The sequence below is a fragment of the Wyeomyia smithii genome, chromosome 2 (genome assembly GCF_029784165.1).
Source record: "Wyeomyia smithii strain HCP4-BCI-WySm-NY-G18 chromosome 2, ASM2978416v1, whole genome shotgun sequence".
NCBI classification, from domain to species: domain Eukaryota; kingdom Metazoa; phylum Arthropoda; class Insecta; order Diptera; family Culicidae; genus Wyeomyia; species Wyeomyia smithii.
In genome coordinates, this window is record NC_073695.1 from 268639786 (window position 1) to 268663093 (window position 23308).

Here is a 23308-nt window from a genome sequence, read left to right on the forward strand (position 1 = left end):
CGAAAAAAAAAACAAAAGTAAATTAAAAATCCCGTATCCAAAATCCAAAGGAAGAGCTCGAAAACTAATCAAGCAAATAGCACCAAATTTGGTATGCTGAAAGGGAAGATTCCCATACAAATGAAACACCAATTTCTTCACAACTCAAGAGTTGCATGATTGAACCAAATTTGGCATGTGGTGGTTTTTGGAGGGAAAAAATATTTTCATGGTGGTTGGAAGGGACGGTTTTTATACAAATCAAAAACAAATCTATGCATAACTCGGGAACTAATCAAGCAAATGGAATTGGTATATGGAGGGAGTAAGAAATGTTTCTATGATTATTCGACACTCCTCCATACCACGGATGCGGGGAGGGGTCTCCAATACAAATTAAACAGATATTTGCCTAAAATGATCGGGATTATGTACATGAGCCAAAAATTGACTCAAGAAGCCATTTTTAAATCCAAGAGTTTCTGGAAAATACCCGAATATGACCAAATACAATACCACCCAATGTGGGTGTTTCCGGAGCCAGAATGACGCCCAGAGGCAAGAATCTTAGATGATCGGTTTATGGAAAACAGCCAAAGGTGACTAAATACCTCCTAATATGCGTATTTCCGAAACCGTTATGATGCACATAAACTAAATATCGTCCTCAAACACCATTTCAAATTCTAAGATGGCCGAATATTACCCAATATGAGCATTTACAGAACCAGAATGATGCTCAGAAGCCAAAAATCGACTGCAGGTGCAATTATGAATTTAAAGATGGCGATTTCCGGTTTCTGAAAAACAGCAAAAAATGACTGTATACTAGGTTGTCCCAAAAAAAATCGATGTTGAAAAAGTCAAGGTGCTCAGCCCTAAATTGTAAGATAATGTTATTTATAGCTTTTTTGTAGAACATTTCAACCTTCTAAAAAATCGTTTCCAGGTTGCCCAAACGTGATTTATGAAAAAATGACTTTTTCAAGCTACAAACCCCTTCTTTTGCATTTTTTTCAAATTCTGTTCGATTCCCAAATTTTTCCATATATTTTTTATTTTTGTTGGGTTGTTTTTGAATATTTTGCACGGTTCAGTTTGGCATTGTACTCAGTTTTTTGACTCCCAGAGCCCATTGAACATCTCAAATAAAATAATTTTTCTAATAATTTTTAGATGAAACCTTTCAAAACACGAATAAAAAATTTTTTGATCAAGAACTGGAATTTTCATTGCAAAGTGGAATTCGCGACGAAAATTTACATGAAAAAAGATACTTGATATCTTATCGGGGAGCTGAAATTTTGGCATTTTTTTATGTGATGGAAAACTTTGCATTTTGAAAACATTTTTTTTAGAAAGTCGAAATGTTCTACAAAAATGCTATAAATAACATTATCTTTCAATTTAGGGCTGAGCACCTTGACTTTTTCAACATCGATTTTTTTTGGGACACCCTACTGTATACGACCCAATATGGGTATTTCCTGAATCTAGGTGATGTACAGAAGCCGAAAGGCGATAATGTTCTCATTCCGAAAAAAAAACCAATCAATTCAAACGATTTTCCTTTCGAGTTTGATTGTATCCAATATCCGATTCGTCACTCATTTGTCGACCATAAATAAATTGCAAGGGATCAATCAATTTGGAAGGTTTGAAATTATTCAAATAAAGAATGATGGACGGGACGAAGTTTGCCGGGTCCGTTAGTTTGAAATAAACAACTGACGATTCAAAAATCGTTACTTTCAATATTCAAAGTATTATCGTTATTTCGAAGACCAAAAATCGAAATCGTATTTCTAATCATCATCCATTGAAAAACGAAAATTGGAAAACAAAAATACTAGAACCCAAACCTGAGAGCCGAGCTTCGAAATCGAACAAACCATGAACAAAGCAGTGGAGTTCTCAATCTAGACTTCGGAGTTCAAAAATTCTAATGCAAAATCTTAAAGATCAATTTGGCTGAAAATTGGCATAGATGGGCTACAGATGTTATTTTGTGCTGTTGGTATGTTATTTTGAATCTCTACTTTTTTGTAAAAAAGGTATTTATGATCACAATATTTTTAAAGCAAGAACGGTTTGTTCAATTGTTGTAAAATCTTCAGCAAAGTTGTAGATATTATTTTTATCATTCCGAGAAACATCAGAAAAAAAAATACACTGGGAAACAGTTTTGGTGAAAACAGTGAAGTTATGGTCACTATACCCTTTTTATAGACCATAGCGCAATCAATTTTTTTAACTCAGCCATTTCTCAACCAATCAGCAATCAAAGCTCATTTATTACAAAAATGTGAGAAAAATTGCAAACAAAGTTGGAAAAACTCCGAAAAAAACATTATCTATCTTGGTTTTTTAAAACTGCTCATTACATACATATAGGTGAACTTTATAAACACATCTATATGTTTTGAAAGCCATATTTTGCACATTTCTGAAACGGTCGAAATAAGAAGAACCTGGTGAAAAATGACCGAGTTAAAAATAAAAATGTGAGCCAACGTCCAAACACGGGGTTTTGACCGTAACTTCAAATTTGAGGGGTATTTGAAAAAGTTCAAGTATGAGCGCAAGTAATATCCGACTAGACTCACAACCTACACTTGTTCACATCAGAAGTTTATGCATTTTTTTTTCATTTGTAGCACCGTGAAATAATAGTGCGATAGAAGCGAAAAAATTTTTTTTTCGTAAAAAATCTATAACTCAGCCGAATATCAATCAATTTTCACAAAACTACTCCTATTTGATTCGTTTTTGAATATACCGGTGAATTGTAGTTTTTCTTGAAAAATAAGTGGCGAATTTTATGTTGAGTTTTAAGAAAATTGAATCCGCTGAGGGCCAAAAAACGGTATTTTGACCATGACTTCTAATTTTAGGGGTGTTTAGAAAATTTCTGGTATAAGCGAATGTTACTCTCAAAAAGACCCTAAACCTAAACTAGGTAACTTCAGAAGTTCTAAATTGCTGTAGCCAAGACTGAATTTAGGTGCTCGAAGGTCCGGATATTTTTGTGGGGCCCTATTTTCTTAAAACATTCAGAGGTAACGTTTCACTGGAAGCTGACGAGCAAAAAAAAACATAAAAAAGGTCTTCACTCTAGCTTCACGTCTGCTCCTGGGCCCCCCGAATCGGGATGCCCAGGGCATTTGCCCCCTTTGCCGATAATACAAATTCCAAAATCTAATAATTGAATTACAAAGCCAAAAATCTGATATCAATATTCTAATTTCAAAAATTGAAAATTGTAGACTGGAAATCAGACCAAGAATTCCTTATAACAAATTCAAGACCAAAATTACAAAATCTCAAATCAAAAATCAGAAACCTGGTACAGAAAACCTAAATCGAAAGCCCAAAATCAAATATAGTAATCACATATGGGATCTAACATCCAGAATTAAAATTCCAAACTCCAAGCCACAAACAACGATAAAATAGCGAAAAATCGCACGTTACATTTAAAGTACAATCAAAACCCAAAATCCTAGTGAAACCAAGTTTCAAAGGGCGAAAATCAATCTTGAATCTAACTATGAAGCTTGAAATTCAAATCCTAAACCACAAATCTTATAAAAGTTTGAAATTCTGTAAAACAGATGATTTTTTTGATATTAGAGACTTCGTTTCTGGTGTTTTCGGCCGTAAAATGGCCAAACGGCATCCACTGTGGTTATTTTCGATATCAGGATAATGCCAAGTTAGGATGAAATCATCTTCAGTCGGCATTTTTAAATCCAAGATAGCGACTTCTGGTTGCTGGGAAACAAGCTGAAATAACTAAGTATCAATCCAATATGACTATTCCAGGAATCGTGATTATGTCCATTTTGGAATCCAAGATGGCGACTTCTTGTTTCTGGAGAACAGACTAAAATGGTCAAATACCATCTATTCTGAATAATCCCTGATATTATCATCATACGCTTGAATCTAGCCACAGACACCATTTTGAGATTTAAGATGGCGACTTCCAGCTTCTGGGAAACAGTTAAAACTGTTCAAATACCAATAAGGGTATTTCCGGAACCGGAATGATGTCCAATGGTCGGAAAACAGGCCAAATTGCTCAACCCAATCCAATGTGGATATTCCTTCTCTGTGCGTTCTAAGAATATTGATGTATTGATATTTGAACCGTTAATTGAATTTCACGATGTGAAATTGTGAATGCCTCTTACTCTGTCGGTGTAACCCATTGAAAGTATTCTCACAAATGACCCGTTGCGGAACAGAGTGGTCTAAAGACCATTTTTTTTCGAAAATGAGTTTTTTTTTGCATGACCCGCATCTACTCAAGAAGCTGAAGTTGGAAGATTAAAAAAATTTCGAAAAATCAAACTTTCAAGCTGATTTATATCGTGTTGAAATTTCGTTCGAAACATAATGGCCATTCTGTTTCGGAACAGAGTGGTTTATGTAAATCGGTGTAATACTAACATGTAACACGTAACATGTAGCATATTACATGTGATAAGTAACATGTCACTTGTTCTGTACATGTCACACGTATTATGTAACATGTTATACGTAATGTAACACGAAAAATGTAACATGTAAAATATTATGTAACATGTAACATGTTGTGTTACATGTAATGTTACACGTGACATCTTACATGTGACATGCTATATGTACCATATAAAATGTGACACTAGCCATTTTATACGAGTTACCGTCATTTTCTTTCTCTTCTTCATTTTCATTTTCTGTTCCGAAACGATTCGAGGAATCCAGTGAATGTATATATGAAGTCAGAGTGGTCTATGTACATTGGTAAGATAAAATCACCGATTTCGCAAAGAAACTGTTAATTTGATGTATCCTCATGTTAAACCACTTTATAACCTTTATATTAGAACATTTTGTTTAAACGAACCCGTTGAACAGAATTTTATTCAGAGATTTTTCGAAAATTGCTTCTCCTGAACAGTTTGCTCGATGGCACATAGACCACTCTGTTCCGCAACGGCTCAAATATCTACTAAGTTACAAAAAATAGGGTTTTATACCGTATCTTTTCAGTTTGAACCCACTGTGCATCAGCACCGATTATGAATGTATTCCCTAACCATGTGAAGGCGCCGGCCGTCCGGTAGCCATATCTATACGAGTGTGTGCGTCGAGCACCAAATTCGTTCAATCGCGCCAGTCAGTCAGTTTTTTCGTCGCTTTCTTGATTAATCAATCGCGAGGCTTATCGCGTGCGCTAGCGCGACTCGACTGGCAGCAGCAGAACACGAACGAAAAAGTAGAAGTGTATGTGACACGGTCGCGGATACGGGAAGAGCATAGCACAGCACTAGGGAACCTGTATATTAGAGAAATGACAAGACACTCAGCGTTAAGGCAACTGTCAACATCAAAACGGATAACGGCAATACAAAATTATACAGCTCGCCCGTTTTGATGTTGACAGTTGCCTTAACGGTGAGTGTCTCGGCGTCTCTCTGGTGTATAGGCTGACTACACAGCACAGAGGTGCACTTACGCGTACACGCTCCGTTATCAGCTGTGTAAGGAAGGCGAAAATGTGCTCCACCAGTAGTAGCGAACCTATACATTAGAGAAATGACAAGACACACACCGTTAAGGCAACTGTCAACATCAAAACGGATAACGGCAATGCAAATATATACAGCTCGCCCGTTTTGATGTTGACAGTTGCCTTAACGGTGAGTGTCTTGTCATTTCTCTAATGTATAGGTTCGCTAACCAGTAGTTAGTCGGTCCTTCGCCAGGCAGCTCGCAGGGTGACAGATTCTTCCCGCGCTGTATCTCACTCAGGAATCTTCTGTGATACTCGCAATCTGACAGTGCGCAGTGTTCAGTGTACTGCTGGTCGCAGTTGTGATAAGACTCGATAGTTTCGTTTAAGATAGTTAGCGGCGGTAGCAACGCGGTCACAGCAGGCCGATATTTGTTTTATCCATATCCTGGTTTGCCTGGCTTAAGTGTGTTCAAGATTGAGAGAATCGTTTAGTGACAGAGCGTGTGCACAGAGCGGTACTAAAACCGGAAACTTCCCAGCCAAGCCAGCAGTGGTGAGCTTGATTTAGGAGGCAATTCCATAATGGTTCAAGTTCGACCGCTGTATTTGCACGTTTGCGCAATCCGCTGAGGTTTTCCTCCGTCTAGGTGTTTTCACCGAGCCCCACGTTATTTATTGTATGAATTGGCCAGCTGTTAATGAAACGTGTGCTTCGTTCTCGCGATAAGACTATGAACAGTAATGAACTCCGTCATCGTCGTTCAGTTGTACGAAATTCTCAGAAGAAAAACAGCGCTCATCACCACACTTTATCACTAGCATCAACCTCATCGGAGTCTTAGAAAACGATCCGATCGAAGTAAGCGCGAAGAAAGTGTACACGGTTGTGTCTAAGTGTAGAGTTTAGCAGTGAGTAAAAACAATGCCGCCTACTGCGAGGACTGAGAACCGAACCCGGGACGGGCATGTTTTAGTGTGGGAGCAAGCCGGCATCGCCGATGGAGACGGGCCGAAATTCAGTTAGTATTTGTTGTGGTCATTTTTTTATCGATTAAATTGTCATTTTTGTGTGCCTCAAGTGTACGTGCGTAATCGAATACCTGGCTGCAAGTAGCGTGATTATTGCGTCGGTAGTTATTTAACGATTAGCAGAAGCGTCCGAAAATTGACATTCAGATGACCCTACCAATCCGATAAAAAATAATGTAGTAAAGTGGAAATAAATTAAGTACTGAGGTCGACATGATTAACGTTTCGCATCTGACGCCTGTCGGGTCCCATTTGGGTCAGAGTTTTATTGAAACAGTTACTTTTAGACAAAAACCGAGAAGCGAGAAGCTCGGGACTGAAATCGAATAGCGTCAATTCCAAGCTTCCCCAAGTTCACGCGAGTTTGTCACCATTCACGTGCATGTGCTCTCTTCTAGCATTGGGCGATACGACGGAGAGTATCGATACTTCAGTATCGATACCCGAAGAACCAAAAGTATCGAGATACTCAAAATATCGGTCAAAAAGTATCGATACCAGAAGTATCGATACTATAGCTGAGATCATTTTTTGAATTTTTGATAAATACATTTACTCAGGGTGGCCACTTCACCGGAAAAACGGGAAAAGCGGGGAAAAGCCGGGAATTTTAAATCACCGGGAAAAAAATACGGAAATCGGGAAATTAGGCTTCTCGCCGGGAAAATCATCCTCCTTCATGTCTGCCACTTTATTTGTTCAACAGTTTCTGAGGAAATGTCAACATGAGACCCTGTTTTTTTTTATGTTTACCTAACTGGCATGATTCTGCCGGATAGGGGAAAGCTGGTTGTTGGTTTCAGTTGAAGTCGACAGCGGCTTCGCAGCAAGATCTGCGTCAAATAAAATCAGTCTTGATCAGGTGGATAAATTTACTGTTCCGTAACATATATTGTCAGATTTTAAAGAAGTCAAAAAGTTATCAGCGTCGCGGGAGGCGTATTGAAACTTCTTGTGAATAGTGTTCGACATCGCATCGGGGAGAATCCGGTCAAAAGTCAAATAGGACCGGAAACTTCGAGTCTCGATTTTATTTCGAACCGGACCGGAACGGAGCTACCCGGTTTGTACTTCCCGATTTTTGGTATGATTTTAACCACAAGCAGCAAAAAGCAGCAAAAAATTTTTTTTCATTCTGTGTTGGACCTTTTGACTACTTGATTTTGTTGGGGAAAGACGCCACCTTGAAGAGCTATTTGTTGAAGATTTCTCAGATTTTTTCTATATCAAAAAAAAAGTATCTAAAATATTTTTTTTTTCAAATTGTTTATTCAGAGTGTCAGTTGAATTTATTTTACGGACCATGAGAAAATTTCTTATACATTACATTGACCCCAGCTCGAAAATTTTAAAGTCCCAGGATCGAAGTTTTTCGAAAAAAAAATTGTTTTGAAATAACAGATCTCAACGTTTCATGCATTTTGCAAAATGCATCTAGACAGTTTCATGTGCATTTTTTTCATTGGTCACTCTGAGGCTCTTCTTCCCAAAGTCCGCTTGAAGTTTTGCCTGAGGACATTTTTCTAGAAGACAAAAACTCTATGCCCCAACTCTTGAATTTATCCCACGCATTTCATTGGCATCCTGATACAGAAGCACTGCAAGCTCGAGAGAAGGTTGACAGAGAAAGATGCAGAAGGAAGCAAAAAAGCGCGAGAAGGCAAAGATTGTCAACGATTTGGAGATAAAGAGGGCGAAAATTGTGCAGCAGATCACCATGAAGGTACTTGCTAAAGTCGACAAACAGCTAAACACGATGAAGGAGGAATGTTTTTCATAGTTTTGTAACACTATTTTTGCAAGGCACAAATAAGCATGTGAAAATTGATTTTTTTCTCATATGTTTTAAAAATAAAACACCGGGAAATTTCACTAAATATCATCGGGAAAACCGGGAAAAAACCGGGAAATTGAAAATTGATATTGAGTGGCCACCCTGAATTTACTGAAAACCAGTATTCGATTCAGTGATTCGCGAAAATACAGCAAAACTATTTGCTGAACAGAAAACAGTAAATGAATGGTTGCTGGAATCCAGCAAAAGAATTGATCAAAATCAAAAAATTTACGTCAAGCTGTCATTAGTAAAACGCGCCAAATCGCTGTGCAGCTGGTACGGGATCATCGCTAAGCTCCTGATAGCGAATATGGGACCATAGCTAAGTCCTTGTTGGGCTAGATGAACTAAAAAGTTGAAATGATAATCATACATCTCTAGTTCAACAGTAATTTGCCTATGATCCGATGGGCGGATGGAATCTGGTGCCTTACGAAAACATGGTTCCCTTGAATTAACTGGTTAACCAGCAAATTGATTTATGCTTTGCTGAATGAACAGCAAATTGTCATAGCTGATAACCAGCAAGTTGTATTATGTTTTACCGAACATGCAGCAAACGACCTGTCACTTTTATGCAATTGAGCATTACTGAATAATTAGCAAATTTCATTTTGCTGAACAGATTGCTGGAAGCACAACACACCAAAAATCAGCAAAATTTTGGTGGTTTCCAGCAATGAAAATTTGATGTGCCGACTTTTTGTTGTTTTTCTGGTATCTATCCGCATTCTCTAGAGCAGCATGAATCAAATGACTTCACAAACAAATACATACAGGTAATACAGAAATTCTGAGCTTTGGCAAACAAATGAATTAAACATCTTATATCTTCAAGATTTGTATTCACTGGCCCAATGGGCGGTGAAGCTCCCATCTTATTTGTATAAATTATTGACACACTTCCATTTTAATTGATGAGGAAGTTGATGACATAAAAAAGTTAGATATGTCAGCGAAAATAAGATAGTGAAGTCTACCGCTGAATTTTTCTAACTAATAAATATTGCAATTTTTTTTTTCACTTGTACTCTAACTTGTGTCGACGGAAAGCATGAGTTAGTTTCCGCTTGCAAATATTCGATCTGAACAGTGTAACCAGAAAACTTATATTTGTTTTTAAAATACAGTCAAATTTCGCTCGTTGGGCTATGTTTAGTTGGGCTACGTTTTAGTTGGGCTCCCGCTCGTTGTGTTATAGCCCAACTAAATCGAAGCCAAACATCATTTCTGATAACGTTGAATTTCGTTTGAGGGGTTTGTGGATGCATTTTAACGCAGAAAGTAGAATTAATTGAAATAAAAACAAATGAAGCTTAGTATAAATGTAAACAAACAATATTTTAATCAATTGTCGGAGAAACAATATATGTTTTGTGCCTTAATAATGCAACGTAGAGCTATGCCTATTCTTGAAAGTATTTGAGAACACGTTATTATTGAGCACTCCTTTTTGGCTTTAAATGTGTGGCTTAAGTAAAACAAATTTCGAATTTGGCCCTATGCTGCGTTTGGCTCAGTTTTTGACAGTTCGTTTGGCTCACAACATTCTCTCTATATATTTCTCCATCTAAAGCCTGTAGTACACTCTTTGTCTAATGGTCAAATTTTTGACCTTCTGACATAATGGTCAAATTTATTTGACATCATGGTTGTTGTTTGCCCGTGTTTGCCTCATGTTAAAATTGGAGAGTGACAAATAATTATCTTCGACCAAATTTTTATCTGTCAAAAAGTGCCAAATATTTGACGCTTGGTCAAAGAGTGTAATACAGGCTTAAGTTTTGCTAGTGCAAATAGACTTGTGCGATACTTATACTGACAGTGGCAGCTTTTCAGTGGTTCCAGCTCGTATCAACTAGCTGGCATCTCCATCCGATTTGCTTTGCTTTATCGCAGCCAACATCGCAGCGGTTCTACGATGTGTGGGCTCCACTGACGCTGACAGACAGCATAACATAGCGTATCAAAAGTGGCGGTGATCTCGTGTACACATTGAGATGTTAGCCCTTGTAACATGTCAGCTAGCTGGTCCGCATGCATAAAAGAATATCGATACAAATATCGCGTTTTTCAGTATCGATACGGTCGAGTATCGGACGCTTGTGTATCGATCCAAAAAATCGAAATATCGTCTCAAAGGTATCGATATTTCCGATACCGATACAATATCGCCCATTGCTACTCTCTTCTGGTCGTTCGAAGTCGCGTTGGAGGCTTTTTACGCAAACTCATCTAGGGCATCAGTTTAGGGAACCATTGGCATATTTCCAGCGATTGAGTCAACAGTGAAATCCCTCATTGTGGGATTTTTTACCCCGTTTTTGGGTAGCCTAAATAACGTCTCTCGAATCGATCCGGCAAGCGTTGCGCTCGGGTTCTGAACATCATTCAGCGCTTATTTCACGTTTAGATTAAACCACCTCTTGATTAGCTTTGATGGGTGAGAGACACTTGTTGGCGGCTCAATATCAGCGTTAATTTGCTCTGCGAGAATGACGCAGAGCAATTAAAGCGAAATCTAGCGATAGAAAACATTCGCAATCGTCATCACATACTGCTCACATGTCAAGGGCGGCTGAACGATTCGAACGCTTTGTTTACATTACATTGTTTTGTTGAAACCGAAAATAAAGCGACATCTTTACGATCTTCCGTAAACCAACAAATTGCCGTTATTTATTGGTTTTGTTCTTGTTTTCGTTTTTCTCAACAAGAAAAAATTCAAATTTTTTCCGAGCGAGTCCACCGCCCACTCCGATAAACAACCCTGCCAAAAAAAAAAAGAGAAAAGGTGCTTCCAGCAAATCCAAAAATATCCTCCCCAACCTTTGTTCGGCGCCTGTTGTTTGCACGTTGCAAAAATTCGCCACTTGTCATGTGATTTCGTCGTATGCCGCGCGGAGTTTCTGAAACAATTAGCATTTTGTTTTGTTCGGGGATTACGCAATCACTGTCGTTCCTATATCACTCGTACGCGGCGAAGGCAGATCATTGTCAGGGCTGGGCTTCGCTATCTTGCACGAGCATGGCACGCTGGGATCCAGCCGGCCGTTCGCACGTTTTCCACCGGGCTGCGGCTTTTTTTTATCAATTTGATCGTGCACGGGTCATGCTTTATGCATACAGTGTTGAGGACTGGACTAATGTTTGGAATGATACTTATGAAGTTAGGTGGGAAGAAGGGAGGGGGCGAAGGGCACTATTTACCGGTCCCGGAGCTGATAGTGTCCCATTGTGTTGGGATATCACTTTTTTCAGATGACATTGTTGTTTCGGAGGCCAACTTCAAAGCCTGGAAGGAAGTGCTTTGTCATTTTGATGTTGCACAATATAGAAATCGCGGTTCTAATATTCTCTTTAATTAAATTTGATTGTTGGAGCGTACCATAGAAGTTTTTTTTTGATCTGATGTTGAATTTGCGAACAATGGGTACGTACACCATAAACCCTTGTTTATTAAAGCAGAGTGGTTCAACTAGGTAAAGTTTTAACTTTTGAAATCTTCTAAATTTAAAAATTTTACACTGATTTCCAGTCTCTTTGATTATCGATCACTTTTGATTTGGTTTTTGTTTTTCGGGTCCATGTTTTTATGTCCAATTTCCAGAAAACCATTCTGGTTTATGATCTTCGGGATTCAACATTTCGAAATTTTCTTTTATTCTTCGTCATTTCACAATTGAATTTTCGATTTTGAAATTTAGCCTTAGGATTCAGAATCATGCAGAATTATGGATTAGAATTTGTTATTCTGGATTTCATGTGTTGGGCTTTGGATTTTAAATTTTTTAGTTTAACCATTCGAGTTATAAATTAAATAATAGGTTTCCAATTTTCAGTTTTTTTTCGATAGTTTTTTCTAGTTTTTGCATTGCAGATCTTCCTGTCGTTTTTTTGTTAATTGAAAAAAATCTCTTAACCCTCTAGTGCCCAGTGCCGCCTTTAGACTGGCTTCAGTAAAACCTCTAAAAAGCTTCAATTATTACTTAAAAAATGTCTATAAAGATTCATAGTGATTTTACCAAAGTCCGTCTAAAAATTAACTTGGGCACTAGAGGGTTAATTTCGAAATACAGATTTATGATTTTCATTTTTTTTTTCAATTCTAGATTTTAAATGTTTAGTTTAGAACTTGAGATTTTAGATTTTGTATCAATATACAGGGTGCGCGCCATATTGTTGGACTAAAAAAATAACCTGTTAAAAACAAAAAACCGAGATCTTTTATGGACCTTTGTCAAATTGCTTCCTTTCGGAAGAGTTGCCTGTTTTTTGTCGTTTGTTATAGTTATTCGCTCTCGAAAACTGCTGCAAGGTCGTTTCAATATATCTAATGAAGTCATTATATCCAAGGTTTTAGGCTGAAGTAAAGCGATTGTTTTGTGAGAAGTTCTATTGATAAACCATTTAACGACGCAACACAAGAAATAGATTAGGGTCAGGACTGCTAGGCGGTTAAACTTCCTTCTCTCAAATTTCTAGAACATTTTTAAATCCTTTCTGTGTTTGCCTCGGAGTGAAGGCAACTTTATCTCTTTTTCAGGTCTTTTTAACTCAAATTGATTTCGACATGTTTACAAGACTTTTGAAATTTTGGAAGTGAAATTTTTTTTGGAGGTTCTTTCACTCCACAATAAACACGCTCAGAGAGAAATGAGAGCATGTATGTGTAAGCTTTCTCTCCGCTTTATGCCAGTGTTCTTTGTTTTGTTTATGTCAGCTCAAATGTGTTCAAAATGGTGCCGAAATAAGAAATATTGCGCAAGTGCGTTGTACAGTTCTAAGTGAACTGCGCAACAACCTTGGCAAAATATTAACCATTATCAAAGCAAAAATGTTCTGGTTTCGACAGTGTAAAGTTTCCTTCAAACTTCAGCAACAATTCGCCAGGAAGGTAGTGGACAAAAAAGGCTTCATACCTGAACGAATATTTAAAGGAAAGTTTGATTCCATTCCAGAATTAGACTTATGATTTCCCGCAATTATTCCACAACTTGCGATTTATGAACATTTTGATTTATGAGCTAACCTTTTTCGAATTCTGTAAACTATAAATTGTTTAATATTTTCGAAACTTACGAGCAATTTTATTATAGAGTGATTTCATGCAATTTTAGACTCTTTACATCATAAATGCAAATGAGTTTATATTAAATTGTACAACTCTTTAAAGTATTTGATCACTTTTGTTTCAAATGTTGTATCATTGCAGAGTGCTCCTTGTAGTTGTTTTTGTCGCAAAATTTCTGAAACAGAGTGGCCTGAAATTGAAAATTCGAATGCAACCATTTTTGGCTCCTATACTGTGTTATCTTAGGCAACATCCATAAGTTACGTAACGCAAAAAACCTAATTTTCGGACCCCACCCCCCATGTGTAACGAAATGTAACGCCAACATCTTGACGTGTCAAATAAACTATATAATACCTAAACGCTAACACCTGCCCCCCATTAAAAAAATTACGTAATGCTGTAGAAGGATTTGCTTGATAAAAATGCTCGTTTTTAGAGAGTCTCTCCAGAGTTTTTTTTTGTAACGTAACTCACCTCCCCCATCCCCTGTGTAAAAAATCGTAACGCTCCCCCCTATGAGCGTTACGTAATTTATGGATGTCTCCATAATTAACTTTCAATTTTCAAATTTAAAACCGGTTTAACAACTCAAAAGTTAAAAACAAAATAAAATATTGAAAAAAGATGATTTTTTTGGGCAAAGTGTTACCTTAAGGATCATACAAAAAACAAAAAACGGGTCTGATATTTCGCGATAAAGAACAACTATAAAACAAAATTTCGAATACGACTTTTTCGCAACTTAAAGTTTTGGATTAAAATTTTTAAATTTTAGGGCTTGGATTTAAAATTCACGATTTGGTGTTTTGAATTCTGGATTATAAATTTTTGATTTTAAACTCTAAATTCTGGACTTTTGATTTTTGAATATTTATGGTCAAGATCTTTGGTTTTTGAGTTTTGTATGCAAAGTTTTTGCTGATGATTGTGGATTTTTAGGTAAAGATTTCCGGTTTTTGGCTGTGTAAAAAATTTAAAATCGAAACATGTAATAAATTCTTATAACTCGGTTGATCTTCAATAAATTTTCTTTATTTTTACAGCAATCGATTGAAAAAAATAGTTACGCCTTCATGAAAGTGTGGAAAATTGTGATTTTATGACGTTAACAAAATAATTTCGAGTCATATTTTGAACGCAGATCTTCGGGATGATTTACTTCGTATTTATTGCCTGTTGCCTCGAGCGCCTGTTTGTTATTTGTTGTACTAATTTGTTATTTTTAATCAAGATTTCTCTGCTTTGGATTTTAGATTTCTGTTCTCCAATTTTAGGTTCGACAACCTAAATTTATAATCTGGAATTTTGTATTTTAGGTCTGCGATTTTGAATTTTCGATTTTTTCGGTTCGTTTTTGAATCGTATTTTTTCACATTCTAGATTCTGAACTTTTGATTTTTTGATTATAAAATTCGTTGGTTTTTGATTTTCCATTTTTTGATATATGATTTTAGAAATTTCAAATTTTTCAGTTCTTGATTTTTTATTTTGGTTTCTAGTTGCTTAGGGTTCCTGCCATTTCTGCGTTTTTTTTGAAAATCTCGTGGGATTTATTAATGCTTAATTTCGGTTTTCGTTTTTCAGTTTAGAATTTTTGACTTGACTTTTTGCTCTCTAGATTTTGAATTCTAAGTTTCGTTACTTTTTGACTTGCAATGAAAAATTGTCTGAGCATACGTCTAACGCTAAAATATGGAAAAAATAAAAAAAAAACATTGAACAGAAAAAATATGATCTTAATACTGAATCTAATAACAATTGGAACAAAACGTCGAATAACTTGTTCGTGTTTGTGAAAATTTCAATGACTTTTCTAGCGTTAGCGAAAAACTTGCTTGAAGTATTTCCAAAAACAACTGGAAGCTTTAGAGTCTTGTAACTGCATATGGGCTTCCCCGATTGGACATTCGACTGGCTAATGTCTTACTTGCCAGGTACAAGTGCATTCGTCTAGGTGAACTCTGCACGCTCCAGAACGACATCCCGTTTGGAGTTCCACAGGAAAGTGTATTTGAGCCCCCTTTTTTCGACGTTTTTAATCAACGACTTTGGGCCAACGGATTTCTTCTGAAAAGCTGCTTTTCGCCGATGACCTAAAAATCTTCCAAATAATTGAGTTTATGTTGGATTGTATTTGATTACAAAATCACATCGATATCCTTTCACGTTGGTGCAAAGAGAATGCGTGTGAACATTAACAATTGCAAGGTGATCACTTTCAATCGCTGCCATAATTTGATTAATCATCAGTACAACATCGCCACTACTCCACTGGAGCGTATGCAATCCATCCGCGACTTAGATGTCATTATCGATTCCAAACTCCGCTTCATCTCCGCCATTAGCGCCGAAGCTTTTCCTGATCCTCAGATTCATTCATCTGCCCGACTACCCACAACGATATCGTTTAATTGACCTAACGAACCATATTGACTACTCAGAACTTCTCCTGCAAATTAAATAAACGTTCCTCAGCGCCAGTTGTGATACTAGACAATGGTTTCCATACACGGGCACAGGACATGCTATGGCTACAACAATCTGCTCAGTTCCTGCCCAAGAGGATTCAACGACGCCTGTGATTTTTAAATTTTAACTTGACCAAAAATAGTTAAAAATAGGATTGGAAATATACCGTAAGACAAACCAGTTTGGTATCGAAGACGAAGAACGAACAAACTCCCGTGGATCGAAACATATTTTGAAAGTCTATAAAAGAAGCAGATATTGTTTTTCTGATAAAATAGCCGAACCCAAAAATGTTTTTTTTATTTCTATATTATCGAGACTTTGAGCATTGGGCTTGTTCGCACAAGCACGTAAGCACAATTTTTTTTTAAGAAAAAAAAACACGAAAATATAATTATAAATAATATATCTCGAAAACCCTCGAATCTGAAATTTAAATTTTTTCTGCGAAACTACACAATGTCAGCTGAACACTGATAGTTGATAGAAATAAAAAAAATTAAATAATTAAATTTGTCAAACAAAGCATATTGTTTTGATTTTTTCCACAGTGTAAATTTTTTAGCACAAAATTGTTATCTACAACCTCGCCGAAGGCATTATACCCGTCAACTTAACTTCTCAATCTCAAATCAATCTAACTTCAAGAGTTTCTCTGAGTTTTAAACGGTCGAAACAGTTTGTTTGCATACTTCTACTGCAATAACTGAATTGGTTGGTTTTTTGTTAGATTAAATGAACAATACATGTATCGTTGGTGGTCTCTTAATTGATTTTAAAAAAGTTTTCAAAACGCTCAACCATAATATTCTTTTCAATAAATAGTAGCCACTTGAGTGGAAAGTAAGAGTGTGCGGCGATGAGAGAGTACTCTTCGTTCTAAAAATATACGAGTTCCTCATGGGAGCAATACTGGACCACTTCTATTCCTTCTTTATATAAACTACATAGGTAATTTGGCACTCCAAGGAATACCAAGATTATTTGTGGATGATACAGCAATATTTTACCCTAACCAAGATGTCGTTGAAGGCGATTCGCTAAAGATGGTTTCACTTAACTAATCAAAAACCAGATTCCATTGTTACTTTTTACTTTTTACTTTTTACTTTTAAGGCGACAGTCCGATTATCGATCCAGTGCCGAATCCAGAATACGTCGCCATGTCCCTCGGTCTTGGGCTGCTATCCTCCAGTCGCCCCTAACACCCATTTCGCGAGCCTCCTATCGGGATTCCTGCTAAATATAGCCTTCGCCGGCATTCTCGCTACATGCCCAGCCCACTGAAGCCTGCCGTGTTTTATCCGCTTGACTATATCCGCCGATTTGTATGCCTGGTACACTTCATGGTTCATGCGTCTGCGCCCAACACCATTTTCTAGTTTGCCGCCAAGGATTGAACGCATAATCCTACGCTCAAAAACACCAAGAGCTCGCCGATCAGCCTCTTTCAGCGTCCATGATTCATGGCCGTAGAGAGCCACCGGAAGAATCAGTGTTTTATAGAGTGCAAGTTTAGTACGGATTTGCAGACTGCGGGACCTTAGCTGGTTACGTAGTCCGTAAAAGGCCGTGTTTGCGGCTGCTATTCGCCTCTTTATCTCACGGCTAACCTCGTTGTCACATGTCACTTATGTTCCCAGGTAAATAAATTCGTCGACTACTTCAAATGTTTTCCCATCTGGCACCACCGCAGCACCAACCTCCGACGGATTACCACGCACTCTGCCAGCCACCATGTATTTCGTTTTGGCAGAGTTTATGACAAGCCCTAATCTCGCAGCTTTTCTCCTGAGAGGTCCGAAGGCCTCTTCCACAGCTCTACGGTTGATACCAATGATGTCGATATCGTCCGCAAAACCGAGGAGCATGTGCGACTTCGTAATGATGGTGCCGCTTCTCTGCACACCAGCCCTCCGTATAGCACCTTCCAATGCGATGTTGAACAATAAGTTTGACAGCCCGCCCCCTTGCTTCAAACCATCTAACGTCACGAACGAGTCCGATATCTCACCGGCTATCCTGACGCTTGATGTAGACCCTTCAAGGGTGGCACGTATCAGCCTAATCAGCTTTGTTGGGAAGCCATGTTCAATCATAATCTGCCATAACTCATTTCTCTTGACTGAATCGTACGCTGCCCTGAAGTCTATGAACAGATAGTGCGTCTGCAAGTTGTATTCTCGAATTTATCGAGGATTTGTCGCAAGGTAAACATTTGGTCCGTCGTGGAGTGTCCCCCTCGAAAACCGCATTGGTACTCGCCAACGAAGGTCTCCTGCAACGGCCTCAGTCTGTGGAACAGGATGCGGGAGAGAATTTTGTACACGGTATTGAGAAGAGTTATGCCCCGATAATTGCTACAGTCCAGGCGACGGCCTTTTTTGTAGATCGGGCATATGAGACTCTCCAACCAGCCCGAGGGCAATTCTTCATCAGACCACACTCTCAGCATGATCCGATGGATGGCACGATACAGCTGTTCGCTCCCGACTTTGAAGAGTTCGGCGGGAATGCCGTCCTTCCCGGCTGCCTTGCAGTTTCTCAGCTCTTTCACTGCTTTCTTCACCTCGTCCATGGATGGTGGATCCACAGCTTGACCATCATTCTCAATAGTCACCCTGCTCCTTTCGACTCCACTGTTTTCCTCACCGTTCAACAGCACACTGAAGTGTTCCTTCCAACGCCTGGCCACCTCTATTTTATCGGTTATCAGGTTCTACTCTCTATCGTTGCACATGACAGGGGCTGACACGTTTCAATTCCTGATTCCGTTGACCATCTTGTAGAAGCTCCTCGCATCGTGCCTGGAGAAGCAACCTTCCGCCTCCGCAAGAATACGCTCCCAATGCTGTGGTTTCTTCCGGCGATGGAGTCTTTTTTCAGCGGCTCTTGCATCTCGATATCTACCCATGCTCTGACGAGCCACAGCCGTGGCCAACATGTGACCCCTGGCGCGGTTCTTCTCTTCCGTCACTCGCTGGCACTCAGCGTCAAACCACTCATTGGGCGCAGCTGCCGCAATTGTACCCAAAACTTCTCGCGCTGTAGTGCTAATCGAACTGTGGATGTGCCTCCACTGTTTATTCAGGTTCCCTTCAATTCTTTCCTCAATCCGTTCACCAACTTTTTGCGAGTACTCTGCAGCCACTCCTTCAGTTGATAGCCGCTGGATGTTCAACTGCATCCTCCTCGTTGCCTTGGATTTCAGCATGTTGGACAGCCGGGCGCGGATTTTTGCTACTACGAGATAGTGATCCGAGTCAACGTTCGGTCCTCTGAACGACCTCACGTCTGTAACGTCTGAAAAGTGCCGTCCATCAATCAGAACGTGGTCAATTTGAGAGCATCCAGGTGTGCTTACGTATGTTCCGACGTGCAAAATAAGTGCTACAGATAGCCATCCCTCTAGCTGCAGCGAAATTAACGAGCCTCAGGCCATTGTCGTTCGTAGTAGAGTAGAAGCTTTCCCTACCAGTAACGGGGCGGAAGAAGTCTTCCTGCCCGACCTGTGCATTTGCATCTCCGATGACAATCTTTATATCGTGTCCTAGGCACTCATTGTATGTCTTTTCCAGGAGTTCATAGAACTCCTCCTTTTCGTCATCGGGTTTCTCGTTGGTCAGTGCGTACACATTTATTAGGCTGTAGTAGAAGAATTTGCCCTTAATTCTATACACGCATATACGGTCACTGATCGGCCGCCATCTAATGACACGCTTCATCTGTGATCCAATTAGCACGAAACCGACTCCTCTTTCTGCTTTCACGCCGCCGCTATAGTAGATGTGGTACTTAAATGAAGTGTCCGCAATAGGATCGACTGCTCGGAATTCGCGTTCTCCCGATTTCGGCCACCGCACCTCTTGGATAGCTGCAACCTCCACGTTCACCTTCCGCAGCTCTCTAGCCAGGATACTTGCGCGTGCCGGTTCGAGTAGAGTCCTTACATTCCAAGTACCGAGTTTCCAATAATCGTTGTCCTGTTTTCGTTCGCCTAGGTCCATGCCGATTATTCCGTTCCGTATTTATATCTGGATTGTTCGTAGTATTTAATATTCAGTATGCTGCCTTACTAGGGCTGCGATACCTAGTCTCACGACGGGGCTGCCGTCTTTGATATAGCTGGCGAGACACCACGTTTCATGATTCAGCCGCCCGCTCCGGAACAGACGCTGTTGTACGCCGCCCCTAACATGGGGAAACAGCCGCGTACGTTCCCCCTTCCCAGTCAGCATACGACCAAAGTTTCCACCGGGGTTGGTTACCCGATCTCCGCTAAGGTTACTCGTATCCCGGTCGGCACCACGTGGAGGTTGGGATAGGAGTTGCTGGACGGAGGTGAATGACCACAATAGGATCTCAAGTGACACGTGTCCAACCATTCGCCAACCTCCATTATTCCATTGTTCTATTGCTGTTGCTTCCAATTTGGAATACGAACTTTAGAATTTTCACAGCTGACTTTCAAAAAAAAAAAGGTGGTTTTTCGATGACGAAAATTGATTCAACAATCGAGTTTCGATTTTTGTTTTGGGATTAGAAGATGGGGATTGGGATTGCAGGTTTCCGCTGAATTCTTTCTAACGTTTTGTTTTCGATTTTGTTTGCACGACTTTATGATTTTTGGTAATGTATCTTGAATTTAGCCAGCATGTAATGATGATTTTTTTTTTATTTGACCTTACATTTTTTGGCTTCAATTTTTGTTTCTGGATTCGTCAGACTGATTTTTGGAACTTTTTTTGCCACTTCTATTATTATTATTATTTCAGGCTGTTTAATCCTTATTTATTTTAATACTTTTTGACATCTTTGACATTTTCGACATGTTTGTCATGTTTGACTATTTTTTACATTTTTATTAATTTTGAACCTTTTCATATTCTTGCTAGTCTCGAGTGTTTTTATGTAATTGGTATTTTTATTTATTTTACCGTTTCGACATTTTGACATCGTTTATAATGTTAGACTTTTTTGACATTATTGATATTTGTAAAATTATTTATAAATAAATTTTGTGAACTTTTGAAATGTTTGACAGTTTTGACATCATCAGCATTTGTGATATTTTTCAACTTTCATTGTTTTTAACATTTTTGGCGGTGTTGATTTTGTTTATTTTTTCAACAATGTAGACATAGTGAGCGTCACTATTACATAGTCTTTATTTTTTTTTCCTCATCTATATATATATTACATAGTCTTTAAATATGACAAAAAAAAGAAATGTATAACAAATGTTCTTTCCATTGTTCCGTATCTGTGAGATCAAAAGTTAGCGCAGGTTGTTTGTGCCAGTATGCATCGAACATTTATAGAACGATCACCTACCGGGCAAAGAATTCAATAAAAATAGATTTTCCTTACATACTCCCACACGGCGGAGGTGGAGTGAACGTCTGGCTGACAAACAGAAAGATGAATTGTCAATCCTTACCCGCGGTTCACGGTAACCCTCTCGGAGGCGTACGTAAATAGTTAATGAGCGATGACTTTACCTCAAATAACTTTCCATTCTATCATCGTGACTTTGCCTGGTTGATAAGCCTGTGATTTTATGTACATACACTTGTTGTCGTGTGTAAGTTGTGTGAATAATAGGCATAGTTGTTTTTGATTTTTTCTCATTCCCGTTCATCAACTTTATCAACAAACGGTGAGAAAAACAATTGCCTCCGTACTTTGCGTACAGTTGACGCTTCATAGATTTTATTTTAGAATGTTTACAGTACACTGCTGCCGCTAGCCTTACATTGTATTCTAATAATAATAGATCAAAATAATATGCGAATCAGTTTGATGCGAAAAATTAGGCACGTGATTTCACAGCAACGCATTTAAAGTTTGTTTTCTCTCTTTCTCTTCCCCCTGCAGGTCGCTTCGGTACGCGGCATTATATCGTGTTCATGTTGTTCCTGGGGATGGCCAATGCGTACGTGATGCGAACCAACATGTCCGTGGCGATTGTGGCGATGGTAAACCAGACGGCGATTGCTCACGAGGCCGAGGTGTTCGATGACGAATGTCCGGACACCGATTACGGGGAGGAGGAAGATTCCAGCCACCAGGACGGGGAGTTCCTGTGGAGCACCAGTCTGCAGGGTTACATCCTATCGTCTTTTTTCTACGGTTACGTGATCACCCAGATTCCGTTCGGTTTGCTGGCGAAAAAGTACGGCGCGTTGCGATTCCTCGGCTGGGGAATGTTGATCAATTCCGTGTTTGCCTTTCTGGTGCCGGTAGCTGCCCGACAGGGTGGACCTGCGTGGCTGATTGTGGTACGGTTTATTCAGGGCTTGGGCGAGGGTCCGATCGTGCCTTGTACCCACGCAATGTTGGCCAAATGGATTCCGCCGAACGAGCGATCGAGGGTGGGATCGATCGTGTATTCTGGTGAGCATATTCACGTCGTTCAATTACAAGAATTGCAACTAATGGAAGTAAATTTCTATTTTAGGGGCTCAGTTTGGAACCGTCATTTCGATGCCCCTGTCCGGATTGTTATCCGATAACGGCTTCGACGGTGGTTGGCCGTCGATTTTCTACGTGTTCGGAATTATCGGTACGGTTTGGTCGATAGCATTTCTGTTCACTTGCCATGAGGACCCGATCACGCATCCGTCGATTCGAGAGGACGAACGGAAATACATCCAGCAGTCGGTGTGGGGCAAGGCAGGCGTAAACATTCCTCCGATTCCGTGGAAATCTATTCTCTGCTCGATGCCTTTCTACGCGATACTGTTGGCGCATTTAGGTCAGAATTATGGCTACGAAACGCTGATGACCGAGCTGCCCACGTACATGAAGCAGGTGCTGAGGTTCTCCATTAAGGCGGTAAGTGTTCTCTTAACTGAATAATCGCCTGATTCGCCGTCGGGGCTTGATTGGCAGTAATCTGCTGGGCTGACCTAGAAGATGATTTGTTGCGTTGATTGGCAGTAATCACAAAATTTGCTGTCAACGATTACTAACAATGGCTATTTTTCATCCTAATTTCAGAACGGAACTCTTTCCGCTTTGCCCTATCTGGCGATGTGGTTGTTCTCGATCGTGGTTGGTTGGGTGGCCGATTGGATGTTGTCGTCTGGCCGTTTCACTCACACCATCACGCGTAAGATCTCCAACAGTATCGGTCAGTATGGACCGGCGATCGCGCTGATTGTGGCGTCCTACACCGGCTGCAACCGGGCACTAACGGTGGCAATTCTAACGATCGGTATTGGCCTCAACGGAGGTATCTACGCTGGTTTCAAAATTAACCATCTCGACATCACGCCTCGCTATGCCGGCATCTTGATGGCCATCACCAACTGCTCCGCTAATCTAGCTGGTCTATTAGCACCGATTGCAGCTGGCAACATCATCGAGGGAAAGGTAAGTTGATCACTGTTCGGTTTCGCAAACACGC

General features: G+C 39.4%; 1 protein-coding gene across 3 annotated transcripts in view; it reads left to right on the forward strand.

Annotated features, from left to right (window-relative positions):
* The window catches only part of LOC129722995 (putative inorganic phosphate cotransporter), a 64232-nt gene that overhangs the window by 39611 nt on the left and 1313 nt on the right, over positions 1-23308 (forward strand). For 2 of the 3 annotated variants that reach the window (XM_055676902.1, XM_055676903.1), the window contains exons 3-5: positions 21775-22293; positions 22358-22734; positions 22900-23274. In XM_055676902.1, coding sequence (XP_055532877.1) covers positions 21775-22293; positions 22358-22734; positions 22900-23274 — 1271 coding nt within the window. Of the gene's footprint in view, positions 1-5750; positions 6505-21774; positions 22294-22357; positions 22735-22899; positions 23275-23308 lie in introns of those variants that run through there. The other variant, XM_055676901.1, reaches the window with a different exon arrangement.